Source organism: Moschus berezovskii, chromosome 13 (assembly GCF_049115385.1).
Source record: "Moschus berezovskii isolate FMDL1 chromosome 13, NW_MosBer_1.0, whole genome shotgun sequence".
NCBI lineage: Eukaryota > Metazoa > Chordata > Mammalia > Artiodactyla > Moschidae > Moschus > Moschus berezovskii.
Window position 1 is genome coordinate 9,487,981 of NC_142472.1, and position 18,129 is coordinate 9,506,109.

General features: G+C 42.4%; 1 protein-coding gene across 2 annotated transcripts in view; it reads left to right on the forward strand.

Moving 5' to 3' along the window:
- NALCN (sodium leak channel, non-selective) overlaps positions 1–18,129 on the forward strand; it is a 270,915-nt gene that overhangs the window by 79,215 nt on the left and 173,571 nt on the right. For both annotated transcript variants that reach the window (XM_055426858.2, XM_088842841.1), the window contains one exon: positions 14,099–14,230. In XM_055426858.2, coding sequence (XP_055282833.1) covers positions 14,099–14,230 — 132 coding nt within the window. The remainder of the gene's footprint in view (positions 1–14,098; positions 14,231–18,129) is intronic.

The window sequence follows — 18,129 nt, forward strand, 5'->3', positions numbered from 1 at the left end:
GCCCCTCTCCGCATAGAGCTTTCAGGGTCCTACAGGGAGTGAGGAGAAAAACCAGCATTGAATTATGCTGTCATGTCCCACTCTTTGGGGCCCCATGGACTCTAGCCTGCCAGACTTCTCTGTCTATGGAATTTTCCAGGCAAGAATACTAAAATGGGTAGCCGTGCCTTTCTCCAAGGGGTCTTCCTGACCCGGGCATCGAACTCGCATCTTCTATGTCTCCTGTATTGACAGAGTCGTTGCCACTCGCGCCACCTGGGAAGGCACAGCATTGAATTAGCAGTCCCAGGAGTGATGGCTGTTCTAAAGAAGCAGCAGGGCGTGCTGTGGGCCCAGTTCGTTTGCAAACTCAGTGGATGTCGCAGTGTTTAAACAAAGACCAAGGGAATGGGTCAGGGAATGAGTGATGGTGAGGCCAGTACAGCCCTGTGCTGTGGAAAGATTGGCATTGCCTACTGGCCTCCATAGACGAGGAAGTGGAGACCCAGATTGCCGCCTGAGTCCCCTGACCTCAACCAACATGGAGATGCCAGGTCTCATGCCTGGCCTTCTGGTTCCTGGTGCCATGCTCTCTCCTGCTGAGAAAAAGGTGCCAAGGAAAACACTAATTTGTAACAGAAAGAAGTGATCAGCCCCCTAGGAGTGCCAAAACAGTGTCTTCTGTGCCCCAGAGGCATCGCTTAAAAGTCTAGTCAGTGTGTGTTAATGGATGCCTCAAGGCTGCCGTCTGGAATCGGGAAGCCCAGCCTCTGCACTGCGAAGATTTGAGCGGGCAAGAGTTAGCGGGCAAGGAGGTGTGGTGGGGGTTACGGCACTGAGCAGGAAGGTCAGTGGAGGAGGGGACGGACCTCAGACTTGCCAGGCATGGGTGTGGCATAGGGGAGGCAGGAGACAGCCCTGAGTGGGTGTTGCGGCACGCTGGGTAAGTTGTATGAATGATGATGCGTGTGGTTTGAGACAACGGAGAAATAAGGCAGACACTTCAGGGAGAGGCTCCCTTTGGCTCAGCATCCCGCATGGGGTTCTGATCAGGTCCCATGTTTGGTCCAGGAGGAGCTGATTTGAAAGAATACGGATGAAAAACGTCATGGCCCAGGGGTCACCTGTTTGTATCGGGCATGACGAGAATGTGACCAGAGAGAAACAGCACACTTCTTGCTTTTGGGTGAAAAATGGATGAATTCTAACTCACTTATTAAAGAGAAAGAAAAATAAGTCAAGAACAAGTATTGACGGTACAATGGTCGTGAAATACTCACTCGGCGCTTACTAATGATTAATGTCGTCTAAAACTTGGAAACAGGAAATTTTTCATCTGGACTGCCCGCTCGCTCCACGCCATCCTGCCTGGAATGTCTTTCTGTCCGCCTTTCCCCACATCCCTGTGCTCTGCTGAGAGGCTCATTGTCTGGGGTGACCCCTTTTCCTGCCTTAGGTCCTGGTTATGGGAACAAGACGGCTGAAGGTGACGGGGAATGTGAATAAGCCCGACCCCATTCCTGATTTCCTTTTTAGTTTTTATTAATGTTGAATAGAAATTATTTTTACAACTGACCTTTCTTTTTTAATTGAGATATGATTCGGATAGCTATAAGTTCACTAATTTAAAATGCTTGATTCAGTGACCTTTAGTACATTCAGAGAGCTGTATAACCATATATATATATATCAACTGATGCTTGACAGGGTACCAAAACTATTCAGTAGGGGAAAAAATGAATATCCACATGCGAAAGAATGAATCTGGACCCCTGTCTCAGACACAAAAATTAGTTCAGAGTGGATCACAGATCTAAATGTAAAAATAAAACTGTAAAACTCATGACACTATCAAAAAAGTAAAAGTAGCCCTCAAATCAGAGAAGGCAATGGCAACCCACTCCAGTACTCTTGCCTGGGAAATCCCATGGACAGAGGAGCCTGGAAATCTACAGTCCATAGGGTCACAAAGAGTCGGACACAACAGAAGCGACTTAGCATGCATGCATGCTTTGAGGCAATAATGTAATTCTTTTATGTGGTGTGGCCGAAACCATTTAGAAATTTTCTTCAAGTGTGTCTTTCTGTGTGAGTCTCAGAAAAGTGAAAAGTTATAATGGACTTTTTGCGTATCAAACAGTCACTTAGCTGTTTAAACTCGATTTTAGCATCAGCGACGGCCTCCCTGACAAGGTAACCCTAATGCATGTAAACAGAACGCAGCTGAATTGAAACCTGGTTCCTAGGTGGCTGCTGTGACTAGCCATTTTTCTCCCGCCTCTCAAGTGGGAGTTTTCACCTCCTGACAGTTTGACAGATGCGGCTGCACCGTTTTGAGGCTTCTTGCAACACACACCCAGTGATCTGTTATCTTGAAGAAAGTCAGTGACAAGAAAATGAAAGTACGCCTAAGACCTAGCCTGCCTGAGCTCAGTTTCTCTCCGGTAACACCCCCTCGGGTGCCTCCTTCTGTAAGAACAGAGGTGACAGGCTTTTACGATAAGTAGGTCAAATTGCGGCAAAATTGTTACTATGATGTTTTAATGCTTTTTGAGGAAATTTCCATTGAAGGTGAAGATCGGAGGAGGGGTAGATTGTATGATATGTGTATTTAGAGAGAGAAAGAGACATCCTAGGTGCTTTGCTTTTTTCTTTTTTTGGCCTTGCCACGCAGTATGCAGGATCTTAGTTCCCCAGCCAGGGATCAAACCTGTGCCCTTGGCAGTGGAAGCCCGCAGTCCTAACTACTGGATCGCCAGGGAAGACCCCTTCCGTTCAGTTCAGTCACTCAATCATGTCCGACTCTTTGCGACCCCATGGACTGCGGCACACCAGGCCTCCCTGTCCATCACCAACTCCCAGAGCTTACTCAAACTCATGTCCATCAAGTCAGTGATGCCATCCAACCATCTCATCCTCTGTCGCCCCCTTCTCCTCCCGCCTTCAATCTTGCCCAGCATCAGGGTCTTTTCCAATGAGTTGGCCCTTCGCATCAGGTGGCCAAAGTATTGGAGCATCAGCTTCAGCATCAGTCCTTCCAGTGAATGTTCAGAACTGATCTCCTTCAGGAGGGACTGGTTGGATCCCCTTAGAAGACCCCTGAGGTGCTCCTTAAATATCTGCCTCCTTGATGAACCTTCCCATGAACTGGCTGATAATTCCAGGAACTGACTGAGCCCAGGAGAATGTAGGTTCCATCTGCAAGCAGACCTCTTCCACTGTCCCATGTGGGAAGATGGAGTGGTCCAGCCACAACAGTATGGCCCAGGAGAAGCTCGAACTGTTGGCTAAATCTCCCAGAGACTCAGCTTCCTTACCTGAAAAATGGGCGACATCTCTCAGCGGCTTATAAGAATGAGAAATGACGCACATAAAATACCTACCACAGTGTGTGGATTGCAGCGGGTCGCTCAGTCCACAGAGGTGGTGGTTGTTATCCTGAGTATACAGTTCTCTTCTAACTCTGTTCACTGTGAGTGTTCTATTCATTCCAGGATGTCAGCTCTCACGCGCCCAAGTAGTCCAGTGACGTCACAGCCTTCCCTTCTCGCCCTGCCCTCCGACTCTTAGAAGTGTAAATCTCAGTGTCCAGCAGACACGTGCCCAGGTGTTCTCATGGACACATCACCACCCACACCGCCCACCCATCCCCATATGGAAACCAGGCTTTTCCTGCATCTCCAGAAACCTCTACACCAACCTGTAATGCACTGCTCGAGGTCCTCCGCAAATCTGACCGGTGTGCAAGTCTGTCGTTAATTCAATCTTTTGCATTTCTCCGAATCATTCCTTCCATCCCATGCTAAGGTCCTTGCCCTGAAAATCAGATCATGGCTTCCTCGGTGCCGTGACCTCTGACTCCTTGATTATATTTGGTTGGTTTCTCTCTGCTTCCAGCTGTTTCCACTGTAGCTTTCACATGATAATTGGTAAACAAATATTGCAAGAGGGGTTATATGTGGATGTGCCCACTAGTGTGCTTTCATATACAGAACTACACAATCTCACACACAGCGGACACAAATTCTTACTTTCCCCTTACGCAGCTGTCAGCGATCCCTCCCCAAAACACATGCACACACACACCCTTATCTTCATTTCACTTTTTTTATTATTATTATTTTATTTTCTGTCTGCTCCACTCAATATGTCAGATCTTAGTTCCCCAACCAGGGATCAGACCTACACTCCATCCACTGGAAGGTGAAGTCTTCATCACTGGACCACCAGGGAAGTCCCTCATCCTCATTTTTCTAACAGTAGAGCAGAAAACGGGCTTCCCTGATGGCTCAGCTGGTGAAGAATCCTCCTGCAATGAGGGAGACCTGGGTTTGATCCCTGGGTTGGGAAGATCCCCTGGAGAAGGGAAAGGCTACCTACTCCAGTATTCTGGCCTGGAAAATTCCATGGACTGTGTAGTCCATGGGGTTGCAAAGAGTCAGACCCAACTGAACAACTTTCACTTTCGGAGCATAAAACAGCTGGCTTGGAGAAATCTTTTGTCGGGGATGGGGGGTGAATGGAAGAAAAAAATTATTCTATAAAAGCAGAAAATGAGAATTAAGAACAAGAAGAATAAAATAGCAAAAGGCAATACAGCTCAAAATGCAAGAAGGTAGCTAAGAGTTTAATCGAAGAAGACCTACATGCGTAGTCTCCTGTGTAGTCTTGAAACCAGTATGGCCAAGTAAACTAAGGAGAGGGTACAACCTCAGTTGTAGATATTCCACACATAGATATTTAAATATATATTGCATTCTATGTATATTCAATATATATGCATTTCAAATAGTGATTATACTCAGAATAGATACCAGCAGACTAACAAAAAATAAAATGAGATTATTAGTGCTACTTTTGAATTTATTCACCTATCTTACTGTGTTTAAATGGTCTTTTTGTCTTTGATTTTTGAGCCTCATTGGAAGAAAGAAATATGCAGGTCATCTTAAAATTATTTCTTTCAGATGATCACAAACTAAATTCCTGTATCATTGTATATGTTCATCTTCTCGTTCAAGTAAGTCCTGTATGAGTCTGACAGAGAGTCTTGGAAGACAAATTTCCATCAAGTATTTGTGGCATTGTCACCTTTGGGAAAATGAGGGGTACTTTGTTCTTGCAGGTCTTGATTTCTGGGATTAAATATGCAGCTTCTTTAAACTGTCATCCAGGGTTTGAAATTGCCATGTATTTTCTCAGTGTTCAACACAGTTGAGACCATCCTAGAGTCTGGGAAAGCAGCATGACTCTCTCCCTGCCTGAAGGCTGATGACAGGTTTGGACAATGTAAAAAACTTCAGTGATTTTGTACTTGCTGTATTTCTGGTATGTTTTTTCCAAACCTCCAAATTTCTTATATACTTGAAGGTTTTCAGAGGGAGTCTTCCACTTCAAGATATTATATAGCTTAAATTGTTTTTATTGATTTCTGCATTCATCAAATGTAACAACCTAAGTCTTTTTATGACATTGGGTATAGAGTTTATTTGAGAAAAATACCTAATTAACTTCATTTTTGAGTGTGTGATTTCCCTCTTGAATTTAAAACAAAGGTTTTATGTTCACCTGCCCACTATTGAAAACAGAAAACTAAAAACAAACATATAAAAATCAATTGCAAGTGATTCTGTATGTAGACATTTTAATTAGCTTTGGAGTGTCAATTAAAGTGTTTTTGAAGATCTTAAAACCATCATGGTTTTAAATGTCCCGTCTAGTGTCTGTCGTTAAGACCCTCAACTTTTCACTGAAGCAGAAATGCCCCATTTCTGAACTAAGCACCTTTTGTCACAGTCTGTTCGGTAACTGTTTGGTCGGTGGAGCTGCAGTGAGAAACTTAGACGATGTTAGCGCCTGCACTCTAGCATTGCACTTCTCTTTGACTGCAAGTCAGAAACAGAGAACCCTGAAGTGGGGAGGCCCAGATAAAAAATATACTGACAGAGGCTTATTTCCATGCTGTGAGTGCTCCCGTATGGCACAGAGATGCTTGATGCCTTTGTGGGAGATCACCTGTGGATTTCTTTCTGCCCTCTCGTTCTCCAAGGACATGCCCGGGGCAGGCAGAAGGGAAAGGCAGAGTTTCTAAGGATAGCTATTGGTTCTGTTTTTAGTATTGCTATAAAAAATGGGCGTATGCTCAGTTGCATCCAACTCTTCGCAACCCCATGAACCCACCAGGCTCCTCTCTCCATGGAACTCTCCGGGCAAGAACCCTGGGTGGGTTGCCATTCCCTTCTCCAGGGGATCTGCCTGACCCAGGGATGGAACTTGCCTCTCCTGCATGCTTTACCACTGCGCCACCTGGGAAGCCCATTGCATTAAGATATTTCTTGTTTCACACAAATCCTTTGTATTGGACAGAATTATTTTGTATATTGAAAAAGTAGCAACTATCCAGATGTCTTCTAAGTAAGGGGAGGGGAAGACACAGCACTTGCAAACAAGAGATTTATTTTAGGCTTTGTGCATTTGCTTTTTTACATTATGATCTTGTTCTTAGGCTCATGGCTCATATGCAGGATGGTTTCTGAGAATTTCACCTTGTAATTGCTCCAAATATGTTTATTTTGAAATCTAACTAAAACACAGCTTTGAGTAGCTGGCTGAGATAGTGTTCAGTGCATGAAATTTGTTTACCAGGGTAGGATATTTTATTCATTCAAGCAGTGATTTAAAGAAAGATTTGAGGACTTCCCTGGTGGCTCAGTGGTAAAGAATCCTCCTGTCAGGCAGGAGACACGGGTTCAATCCCTGATCAGGGAAGATCCCACATGCCACAGAGCAACTAAGGCCTTGTTCCACAATTATTGAGCCTGAGCTCTGCAATAGAGCACTTCTCCCACTGCAGTGAGAAGCCAGAGCATCACAGCTCGAGAGGACCTCCTGCTCACCATAGTTATGTTTTTTAAAAACTTGGAATCTTTAAAAGCAAAAGAAAGATTTGAGTTCTGAGCTGTACTATTGTGACCTCCTAGGCCACTGTTTTGATTTGTTAGATGTCTGCCTACAGAGTCTTCAGAATCTTTAAGGCACTATTCTATCGGAAAGCTTACTGAACAAATGAATAGGAAGAACTCTTATAGAGTCCTTAAGCATTCGTGCCACTAAAAATGAGACAACTCAAGATCTTTTTGAAAATCTATAAATTTCCCTGATCCCTCTCAAAATCAGTTATCTCTTTCACTTGATTTCTCCTCTTACGTCTTCTTACCTTCCCCACAGGGCTTCCCTGGTGGCGCTAATGGTAGAGTACCCACCTGCCAATGCAGAAGACATGAGAGACTCAGGTTCAATCCCTGGGTCAGGAAGATCCCCTGGAGGAGGGCATGGCAACCCACTCCAGTATTCTTGCCTGGAGAGTCTCATGGACAGACGAACTTGACAGGCTACAGAGTCCATGGGTTCGCAAAGAGTCAGACACAACTGAGCTGCTAAGCGCACATGCACCTTCCCCATAAGCAACTGACTGTATCTCTACGTTTAAATACCTCGAGTGTTTTCAAATACGGCAATGATAATAAGCATTGTGGAGTGTAAGATGCCTGCTCCTACATCTACACCGTTTAGACTCCATCCTGTTCAGACTCTATGCTAAATACCCGGGTTTATATTCATGTTCCAACCTAGAGATGTGGATGTTATCACACCCATTTCCCATGTAAGAAAACTGAGTCACAGAGAAGTTAAATCAGCACAGAATCAAGATTTAAACTCAGCTCAGGTTGTCTTCAAACTTGATATTCTTTTCCTTCGTGGCGATCTTAGACCCTCCAGTGGGGAACAGCTTTCCTTCGGCTTTCAGATACAGGATTCACAAGCTTACAACCTCTCTTAAATCACAAACACTAGACACAGGAGCGACTTCTCACTCTTCTTTACTGTGTGAATCAGAGTCCGCTGTGTATTGACTGCCTGATAGGGGGCAGGAGAGCATTGGCTTTGGACTTACCTGGGACTAGTTTCTGACTCTGTGAACTTGGAAATGGACGCATCCTTTCCTGTTTCTCCGTAGATGAGGGGATAACAAATGCACCGTTTTTCACAGAGTTGTTGAGGATTAAATGAAATTTTCACCCCAGCATGTGTTATGCTTGGAATGAGGCTTGGCACAGTCCGAGCCCTCAAATATGAGCTCTTATTTTGAGAATCCATTTGGTCGGCATCAGTTTGAATTAAGTGAGGATCTCTCGCCAGGTTTGGCATAAACTTCTGTATTTGAAAGCATTCCCTTCACGGTAGGATTCAGAACTAATATGAAGAAAAGTGACCTTTCCCCTTCTCCTGCATGAGGTTGGACTCAGTTTCATTGCTTCTGAGCCAGCGTCTCATTCCACATTCTAAAACAAAGCAGGATGAAAACCTTGCTTGGCATCGTGAGTTTACAGTTGTCGTAATACATTTTGCAGAGATCTGGACTGGCAAGTGGCCTTGGGTGAAATCCTTCGATCAGGTAGAATTTTGGAACACTGGGCAGACGCCTACAGTCCTATTTCATAGGAGGTGATTTGAGCCAGTGTATGTCAGAATCACGAACAGGGCTTGATTTAGTTTCCTAGTTCTACTGTGACAAATTTCCACAAACTTAGTGATTTCAAACAACACAGATTTATTATTTATGGTTCTACAGGTCTGAAGTTCAAAATGGTTTCCCTAGATCAGGGTATGAACAAGGCTTAGTACTTATAAAAATTCTAGGGGGAAAAAAAAACAAACAACTATTGCTTTGCCTTTTCCAGATTCTAGAAGCCACCTGCATTCCTACAGTAAGTCTGTGCTGGTGCCTTCATGAAAGTGAAAGTGGTAGTTGCTCAGTTGTGTCTGATTCTTTGTGACCCCAAGGACTGTAGCCTGCCAGTCTCCTCTGTCCATGGAATTTTCTAGGCAAGAGTACTGGAGCGGGTTACCATTTCCTTCTCTCATGTGATGGTTTAGTTGCTAAGCATGCCTGACTCTTCATAATCCTCTCCAAATGATTGAAAACATGACTCACACTTTTGTCTTCATGAAACCAAACTGGTTTAGTTGATTTTGATCTTAGAGTTGAAGGGGATAGGGGAAGTAGGCATATATTTTTGTGATGAGGTAATATATTAATATATGGTCATAATATTATAGCCCGTATTTACTATATATTTTATTGGATGATAACTGACTTTTAGAACATGAAATTGTGAATTTGTAAAAAATGTATAAGTCACTCAGGTTTTCATCTGCAACTCAAGGAGAATCCTCTGCAACGACCTTCTCAAACTTTAGCATCCACAGTAATCATGGCTAAAGATGCAGATTCTGATTCAGTAGGTGTGGGATGAGGCCTGAGACGCTGCATTTCTAATACACTCCCAGGAAGCTGCTGGTCCAGGGACCACACTTTGAGTTGCAAGGCTTCTGTGCATTCCTGACATTGCTGCCTTGGGGATGATTCTGGTACAGCCTCTTCTTCATATTTTGGTAATTCCAACTGTCACGTACAGAAATCAGTAGTTCTTGGATCAAAGCCAGACTCAAAATAGATGCAAAACTTTTCTGATGTTTTAAAAATATAAATCAAAATGACATCACAGTTGAAGGGAATTTTAAAAAATAGGATGTGTATGTAGGATCTGAAGACTCTTATATTAAACATCTCTCTCTATATATATAGAGAGAGATGTTTTATATATATATGTATATATATATACTTTCCAGGTGGTGCTAGTGGTAGAGAACCTGCCTGCCAATGCAGGAGAGGTAAAAGATGCAGGTTCAGTCCCTGGGTTGGGAAGATTCCCTGGAGGAGGGCCTGGCAACCCACTCCAGTATTCTTGCCTGGAGAATCTCATGGATGGAGGATCTTGGCAGACTACAGTCTATGGGACTGCAAGGAGTTGGACACAACTGAGCATCTGAGCATGTCTATATATGCATGCATGCTAAGTCACTTCTGTTGTGGGTTTCCATTTCCTACATATATATATATACATGCACACACATATATATAAATACATATACACACATGCATATATACATCCATATGTATGTGTATGTTTATATCTTCCATCTACATATCCTGCATCCATACTAAATCATACAACTGTGAAATCCCATTATATGATATTTTGTGCCACTGACAACTTTAACATTTTCCTTTACATTAAAATTTTTATAACGAAATGGAAAATTGATGTGTATCAATTTGGACTGTCCTATAGATGTATGTCCTACAGATGTGAGTCTAAGTGCAACGTTGCCCGCCATTCTACATTGAGGAAGCCCATAGCCAGGTTCAGACGTTGGTTGAGTTGGACTGATTTGAAGTGGCCCATATAAACTAGCTCTACCTTTGAAGCTAGAGTTCCTGATTTTCTTATTTAAATTTGGCTACCATACATACTGATCACCTTAATTCTTATTTAATATTTGAAAGTTATTACTGTGGAAGAAGTCAGCTGAACGATGGTGATTATAGCGTATCAAAATCCTTTGTAAGTGATTATTTTAATGACTCTGTACCAACAGGGAAACATAGACATTCAGACAAAAAACAACCTAATTATAACGACAGCACCAAAGTGAAGTGGTGACAGTTACAAAACCAATTTAAAAGTTTTTTGACAGCCATGGCTAAAAGCTTTGTTTAGACCTTTCAGTAATAACAGTTTACTTAAGACATAAATCCACAGCTAAGGAAAATAGAAAGAGAAAGTTGTGGCTTTTCTGTCATGCAGGTGAAATGGAAAGCAGTTGAAATGTTTTTAATAGAATGTTACCTTGAAAAAAGTCTAGAAAAGGAATAATAGTTATGAAATTTTAACTCTCTCAACGCAAGGAAGACAAAAAATTCTAATGAGGATAGAAACTTGCCAGCTGATATGCTTATCAACGTTATGAAGGTCAGTAGTTCCTGCAAGCAAGTTGACGTGCATTTAAATATGTTTAAATGACAGCCCTGGAATTTGATTTTGCATTATCCATGAAATAAAGTCAAGGGCAAATAAATGGATGTAAGAACGCATCAGTAGCCATGGTGACACACAGCCTCACTAAATACCTGCTTTTCCAGTGCTATGACATCTCTCACATTATTAGACATTATCGCTTTTATTTATCTCACTTGGTTCTGGACTCAGTCAAATATACAGCGTAATTAATTCTTTGACATTGGGCAATTTATTTCTCATTGCTGAACAGAAAAATACCTCGGTCACATTTTTTTTTAAACTGCACATCTTAATAGAACATTTATAATACGCAAGCACTGATGTGAGAGCTGACAGATATTTATACATTTATGATGACAACTTTTGGAGTAGCCAGTACTTGTCTCTGTTTTACCGATGGGCAAACTGAGGCACCGAGAAGCTGAAGACCCTTGCTCAGGGCCACGGAGCTCATGCATGGTAGAGTTTCAGGTCCACGCACTTTACTGTGGCCCATGCTGTGGCTGCCTGCAGGGTCTTGAAACCACAAGAAGTCACACGTTTGGATGCAGAGCTGACGGCAAGCTTGGAGATATCCTTTTCTCCCTTTTCCTCTTCTCGGGTTCTGCTTTTGTTAGGTTCTTTCAGTTGCAAAGATTGAAGATCTCTCAGGTCAAGATCAAGTGGTGTCCACATGTGTCTGTAAGAACCGGTGAAGCCCCGAAACGGGGCTACATGGTGGCTGTGTACCCTGGGCAGTTGGTGCCAAGGGGTGTGACTCAGTGATTCATTGTGTGGTCAGCTTCCCTCTCCTCCTTCTGCTGCCCAGGGTCTTCAGCTTCTATCCCTCCTTTTATGCATTTCCAGCCCCACAGGAGATCCAACCAGTCCATTCTAAGGGAGATCAATCCTGGGTGTTCACTGGAAGGACTGATGCTAAAGCTGAAGCTGCAATACTTTGGCCACCTCATGCAACGAGTTGACTCACTGGAAAAGACCCTGATGCTGGGAAAGGTTGGGGGTGGAGGAGAAGGGGATGACAGAGAATGAGATGGCTGGATGGCATCACCGACTCTGTGGACATGAGTTTGAGTGAACTCCGGGATTTGGTGATGGACAGGGAGGCCTGGCGTGCTGTGATTCATGGGGTGGCGGAGAGTCGGACACGACTGAGCGACTGAACTGAACTGAACTGAACTGAGCCCCACAGTGGGGCAGGAGCTCCTAAAATAGACTTTAAACAGATGTGGGTACAGAGTCTGGCACTGCTGTGTGCTTGTTGTGTGACCATGGACAAGTGACTTAACCTCTCTGAACTCTGTGGAAGAAGTGGGTAATGCATCCCACTATGTAGGGTTATGGTGGGGATGAAAGAAGTGAAAGAAACAACATACTTATAGTATTCAATACATGATAGCTAATATAATAATAGCCATTATTTTTCAAATACCTAATTATTTTACCTCAAGTTAGGCTTGGACCAGATATGGATCCAAATTGTGGTTTCGTCTTCAGTATGTGTGTGACAATGAGAAAGTTATTTAACTTCTCTGAGCCTCAGTTTCCTTCTCTATAAAATTAACGTAACTTCCTAGAACTGTTAGGACATTAAATGACTTCATTTATATAAAGCACTTACGACAGCTTTGGGCACATAATAATTATAAATATAAGCATCAGCTATTATTAGTTGAAGTATAATTTTCAATAACATATTTATGCAGAGAGTATAAAGTTCTGGTTATAGGAGGTAAGTAAATTATGAATGTCTATGTCCTTGGACTGCAAGGAGATCCAACCAGTCCATTCTAAAGGAGATCAGTCCTGGGTGTTCACTGGAAGGACTGATGCTAAAGCTGAAAGTCCAATACTTTGGCCACCTCATGGGAAGAGTTGACTCACTGGAAAAGACTCTGACATTGGGAGGGATTGGGGGCAAGAGGAGAAGGGGACGACAGAGGATGAGATGGCGGGATGGCATCACTGACTCGATGGACATGAGTTTGAGTGAACTCCGGGAGTTGGTGATGGACAGGGAGGCCTGGCGTGCTCTGATTCATGGGGTCGCGGAGAGTCGGACACGACTGAGTGACTGAACTGAACTAAACTGATGGCATAGTACCTGTAGCTACATACTCTATTGTATACTTAAGATTTACGAGGAAGACAGATCTTATGTTGTGTTCTTACCACAAATAATAATAATAATAGAGGAGGCAAGAGGAAGCTTTGGGAGGTGATGGATATGTATATGGCTTTGATGATGTTCATACTTTCATGGGTGTATATTTATCCCCAAGCTCATTGAGTTATACACATTCAACATGTACCACATTTTAAAATATCAACCATACTTTAATAAAGTATGAAACATTTTAAAGCATAGAAAATAAATTATTAAAAACAGAAATTTAAAGAAATAAATAACCCACAGAAGCAATGCATTAAAAAATAAATAGATCTTAGGTTCCTCCTGCTTTTCCAGTTCTATGGTTTATCTCTAAAATGCTTTCATCAACAGTAGCTTTTTCTCTTAGCAGAGTAAAGCGATACTTGTTATATGGTATCAGCTTTCCAAAAAATAATTTCTCCATAGAGTCAGCAGTAAGGATAAAATCTTCCTAACTAGCCAGTGAAAATTGAGATATAGGTTATACACAAGTTCAGTGAAATGTATTTTCAGCTTTTAACCAAAAGTCTCTGAAACTGTCTCCCCAGGTACTTTTTAGCTGCCTGCAGATAAGAGATTGCTTTGCTCACAATATTTAGTGACAGTCATCAAGTTACCTTAGAAAAGTTGTTCTGTACATGTGTTTGCCAAACAGAGGGAGGTTCTGGGGGAGAGAGGGATTGGAGGTTTGGGTTAAGAACATGCTAACTATTATATATAGAGTGGATAAACAGCAAGGCCTTCCTATATGGCACAGGGAACTAATAATATTCAGTGTCCCATGATAAACCAGAATGGAAAAGAATCTGAAAAAGACTGTGTATTTTGTGTATATCTATAACTGAATCACTTTGCTGGACAGCTGAAATTTACACTACAATGTAAATCAACTTTGCTTCAATAAAATAAATTTTTCTTAAAAAGAAAGACTGTTCACAGTAGCATATAACAAAGACGTTGCTGATCCAGCAAGGTCTGAGCACATAGGTATGTTGAATCATGGGTTTGTCTCTTTATTAAGAGTTCGTCCGTTTTGCCTCCTCAGCAAATGATGCGGTCGTCCGTCTTCCATATGTTCATCCTGAGCATGGTGACCGTGGATGTGATCGTGGCCGCCAGCAACTACCACAAAGGAGAAAGCTTCAAGAGGCAATATGACGAGTTCTACCTGGCAGAGGTAAGCAGCTCGTGGGCACAGGCCACTTTTCAAAGCAGCCAAGAACCTCGGCTCGTGACAGCAGCTTTTAGAAATGTGAAAGTTCATTTCAGCTCAGTCATCATCTGACTTCAACCAGAGCTTATTCAGGACTTCCCTGATGGCTCAGTGGGTTAAGAATCTGTCTGCAATGCAGGAGATGCAGGTTTGATCCCTGGGTCGGGAAGATCTCTTGGAGGAAGGCATGGAAACCCACTCCAATATTCTTGCTTGGAGAATCCCATGGATAGGGGAGTCTGGCAGGCCACAGTCCATGGGGTCACAAAGAATCAGACTCAACTGGAGCGACTGAGCATGCACAGAGCTGATTCTTTGTTCACTTGCGAGGTGTTTCTCTTGGTCCCCGCTTGCCTGATTTGTTTCCTGGCCCCTAGGCCTGAGTGATCTTCCCCACATTGTGTGTCACTTGCGTGAGTCACGTTGCCAAGGCAACACTTGCCCCGGCTGTTACCCTGGCCATCTAGGTGTTTCCCTACCCACCTCTTTGTTTTCTCTCCATTGTCATATTTTGTTTCTATTTCCTCCAAAGTATAGGCAAGCACAGATTCATAATATTGTAGATAAACAACTCAGCTCAACAGTACCGTGGACAAGATTGGAGGAAAATAGATTTCTGTTCTAAAAATCAGAGGTGTTACAGCCTGCACTAAAGATGTAGTCAGAAATAGGTAGATTTAGTGTTTAAAATAGTGAATCTTCTTGCTTCCTGCAGCCCATACTAGAGTTTTGTAGTAGTGCTTCTTACTGCTGGGATAACCTTGTTAACATTTGCTGCTTAAATATTTCTTAATGATTTCTAGAGACCTCTGCCTTGTTTATTGTGAAGAATTATGTCTATAACAGATCTTAAAATTCAGGGGTTCTGTATTTATGGAAAAATTGATTGACAGACGACTCTTTAGAAACCCATTCATCATGTAAGTGTCTAGCTGTGCCACACTTGGAGAAATCCAATATATGAAAAATAAAACTTAAAAAGCAGAAACAGCACAATGTGATTGTTTTTATTACAAAAACACTTTCCACATACAAAATCAGTTTGCCTCAGAGATGGGTTCTCTTCTGTATCCAGAATTCTCCCAGTGCATTTAAAAATGGATTTGGTTAACAAAAAGTCAATCCACCCACACATCAATTTTTCAGAAAAAGAATTGATGTTACACAGCTATTGAATACAAACTTCTATGTGGTTATGTGGAAACTTTTAAGGAGTCACTTACGAATTCTTCCCTTGGTGGAGATGTGTTTCTTGTAAGAAAATATCATTAATATTAAACTTTCTCTGAAATAGTCTCCGTGACATGACATTGCCTAATAACTGTGTCATATATGGAACTTTTTTGTTGTTGTTGTTTGTTGCTAAGTCATGTCTGACTCTTTGTGATCTCGTGGACTGTAGCCAGCCAGGCTCCTCTGTCCTTGGGATTTCCCAGGCAAGAATACTGTAGTGGGTTGCCATTTCCTTCTCCAGGGGATCTTCCTGGACCAAGGATTGAACCCAATCTCCTGCATTGGCAGGCTGCTGCTTTACCAGTGAGCCATTTAGAATTGTGGTGTGTGGAGCTTACAGTTAAGCAAGAAATATAGATAGTAAATAGTAACAAGTTTTTATGCTATGGAGAATCAATGACATAGGCTCACAAAGAAATTATGTCCAACGGAACACCTGAAAAATGGACATAATTTTGCTGCAAATCCAGCACAGAAAGTATGGATCGTTATTAAAAGCAGAGGGGGGATAATTGCTTTATAATGCTGTGTTAGTTTCTGCTGTACAACATCATGAACCAGCTACAAATACACATATATCCCCTCCCTCTTGAGTCTCCCTTCTGCTCCTCCATCCCCCCCCTCTAGGTCATCACAGAGCACAAGCTGAGCTCCCTTGCTATACAGAAGCTTCACACTAGCTCTCTATTTTACATGGATAAGTGTATATTTCAATGCTACTCTCTCAATTTATCGCACCCTGCCCTACCCCTGCTGTGTCCACAAGTCCGTTTTCTATGTCTGCTTCTCTGTTCCTGCCCTGCAAATAGATTGATCAGTACTATTTTTCTAGATTCTATATGTATCAGTTCAGTTCAGTCACTTAGTCAGTTGTGTCCGACTCCTTGCAACCCCATGGAAAGTACCAGGCCAGGCCTCCCTGTCCATCACCAACTCCCAGAGCTTACTCAAACTCATGTCCATCGTGCCATCCAACCATCTCATCCTCTGTTGTCCACTTCTCCTCCTGCCTTCAATCTTTCTCAGCAACAGGGTCTTTTCCAATGAGTCTGTTCTTCGGATCAGGTAGCCAAAGTATTAGAGGTTCAGCTTCAACATCAATCCTTCCAATGAATATTCAGGACTGATTTCCTTTAGGATTGACTAGTTTGATCTCCTTGCAGTCCAAGGGACTCTCAAAAGTCTTCTCCAACACTACAGTTCAAAAGCATCAATTCTTAGGCACTCAACCTTCTTTATGGTCCAACTCTAAGATCCATACATGACTACTGGAAAAATCACAGCTTTGACTAGATGGACCTTTGTCCACAAAATAATGTCTCTGCTTTTTAATATGTTGTCTAGGTTGGTCATAACTTTTCTTCTAAGGAGCAAGCGACTTTTAATTTCATGGCTGCAGTCACCATCTGCAGTGATTTTGAAGCCCAAGAAAATTAAATCTGTCACTGTTTCCATTGTTTTCCCATCCATTTGCCATGAAGAGATGCAAATGGAAGCCATGATCTTCGTTTTTTGAATGTTGAATTTTAAACTAGCTTTTTCACTCTCCTCTTTCACATTCATCAAGAGGCTGTTTAGTTCCTCTTCACTTTCTGCCATAAGGGTGTTGTCACCTGCATATCTGAGGTTATTGATATTTCTCCCAGCAATCTTGATTCCAGCTTGTGCTTCTTCCAGTCCAGTGTTTCTCATGATGTACTCTGCATAGAAGTTAAATAAGCAGGGTGACAATATGCAGCCTTGACATACTCCTTTCCCAGTTTGGAACCAGTCACCATTATTTCATGTCCCTTCTGACTGTTGCTTCTTGACCAACATACAGATTTCTCAAGAGGCAGGTAAGGTGGTCTGGTATTTCCATATCTTTAAGTATTTTCCAGTTTGTTGTGATCCACACAGTCAAAGGCTTTGGCATAATCAATAAAACAGAAGTAAATGTTTTTCTGGAACTCCCTTGCTTTTTCAGATTCAACGGATGTTGGCAATCTGATCTCTGCTTCCTCTACCTTTTCTAAATACAGCTTGACCTCCATCTGGAAGTCCTTGGTTCATGTACTGTTGAAGCCTTACATGGAGAATTTTGAACATTACTTTGCTAGTGTGAGATGAATGCTATTGTGCGGTAGTTTGAGCATTCTTTGTCATTGCCTTTCTTTGGGATTGGAATGAAAATTGACCTTTTCCAGTCGTGTGGCCACTGCTGAGTTTTCCAATTTACTGGAAAATTGAGTGCATCACTTTAACAGCATCATCCTTTAGGACTTGAAATGGTTTAGCTGGAATTCCGTCACCTCCACTAGCTTTGTTCATAGTGATGCTTCCTAAGGCCCACTTGACTTCAGACTCCACGATATCTGACTGTAGCTGAGTGATCACACCATCGTGGTTATCTGGGTCATGAAGATCTCTTTTGTACAGTTCTTCTGAGTATTCTTGCCACCTCTTCTTAATATCTTCTGCTTCTGTTAGGTCCCTACCATTTCTGTCCTTTATTGTGCCCATCTTTGCATGAAATGTTCCCTTGGGATCTCTAATTTTCTTGAAGAGATCTCTAGTCTTTCCCAGGCTATTGTTTTCATCTATTTCTTTATATCGATCACTAAGGAAAGCTTTCTTATCTCTCTTTGCTA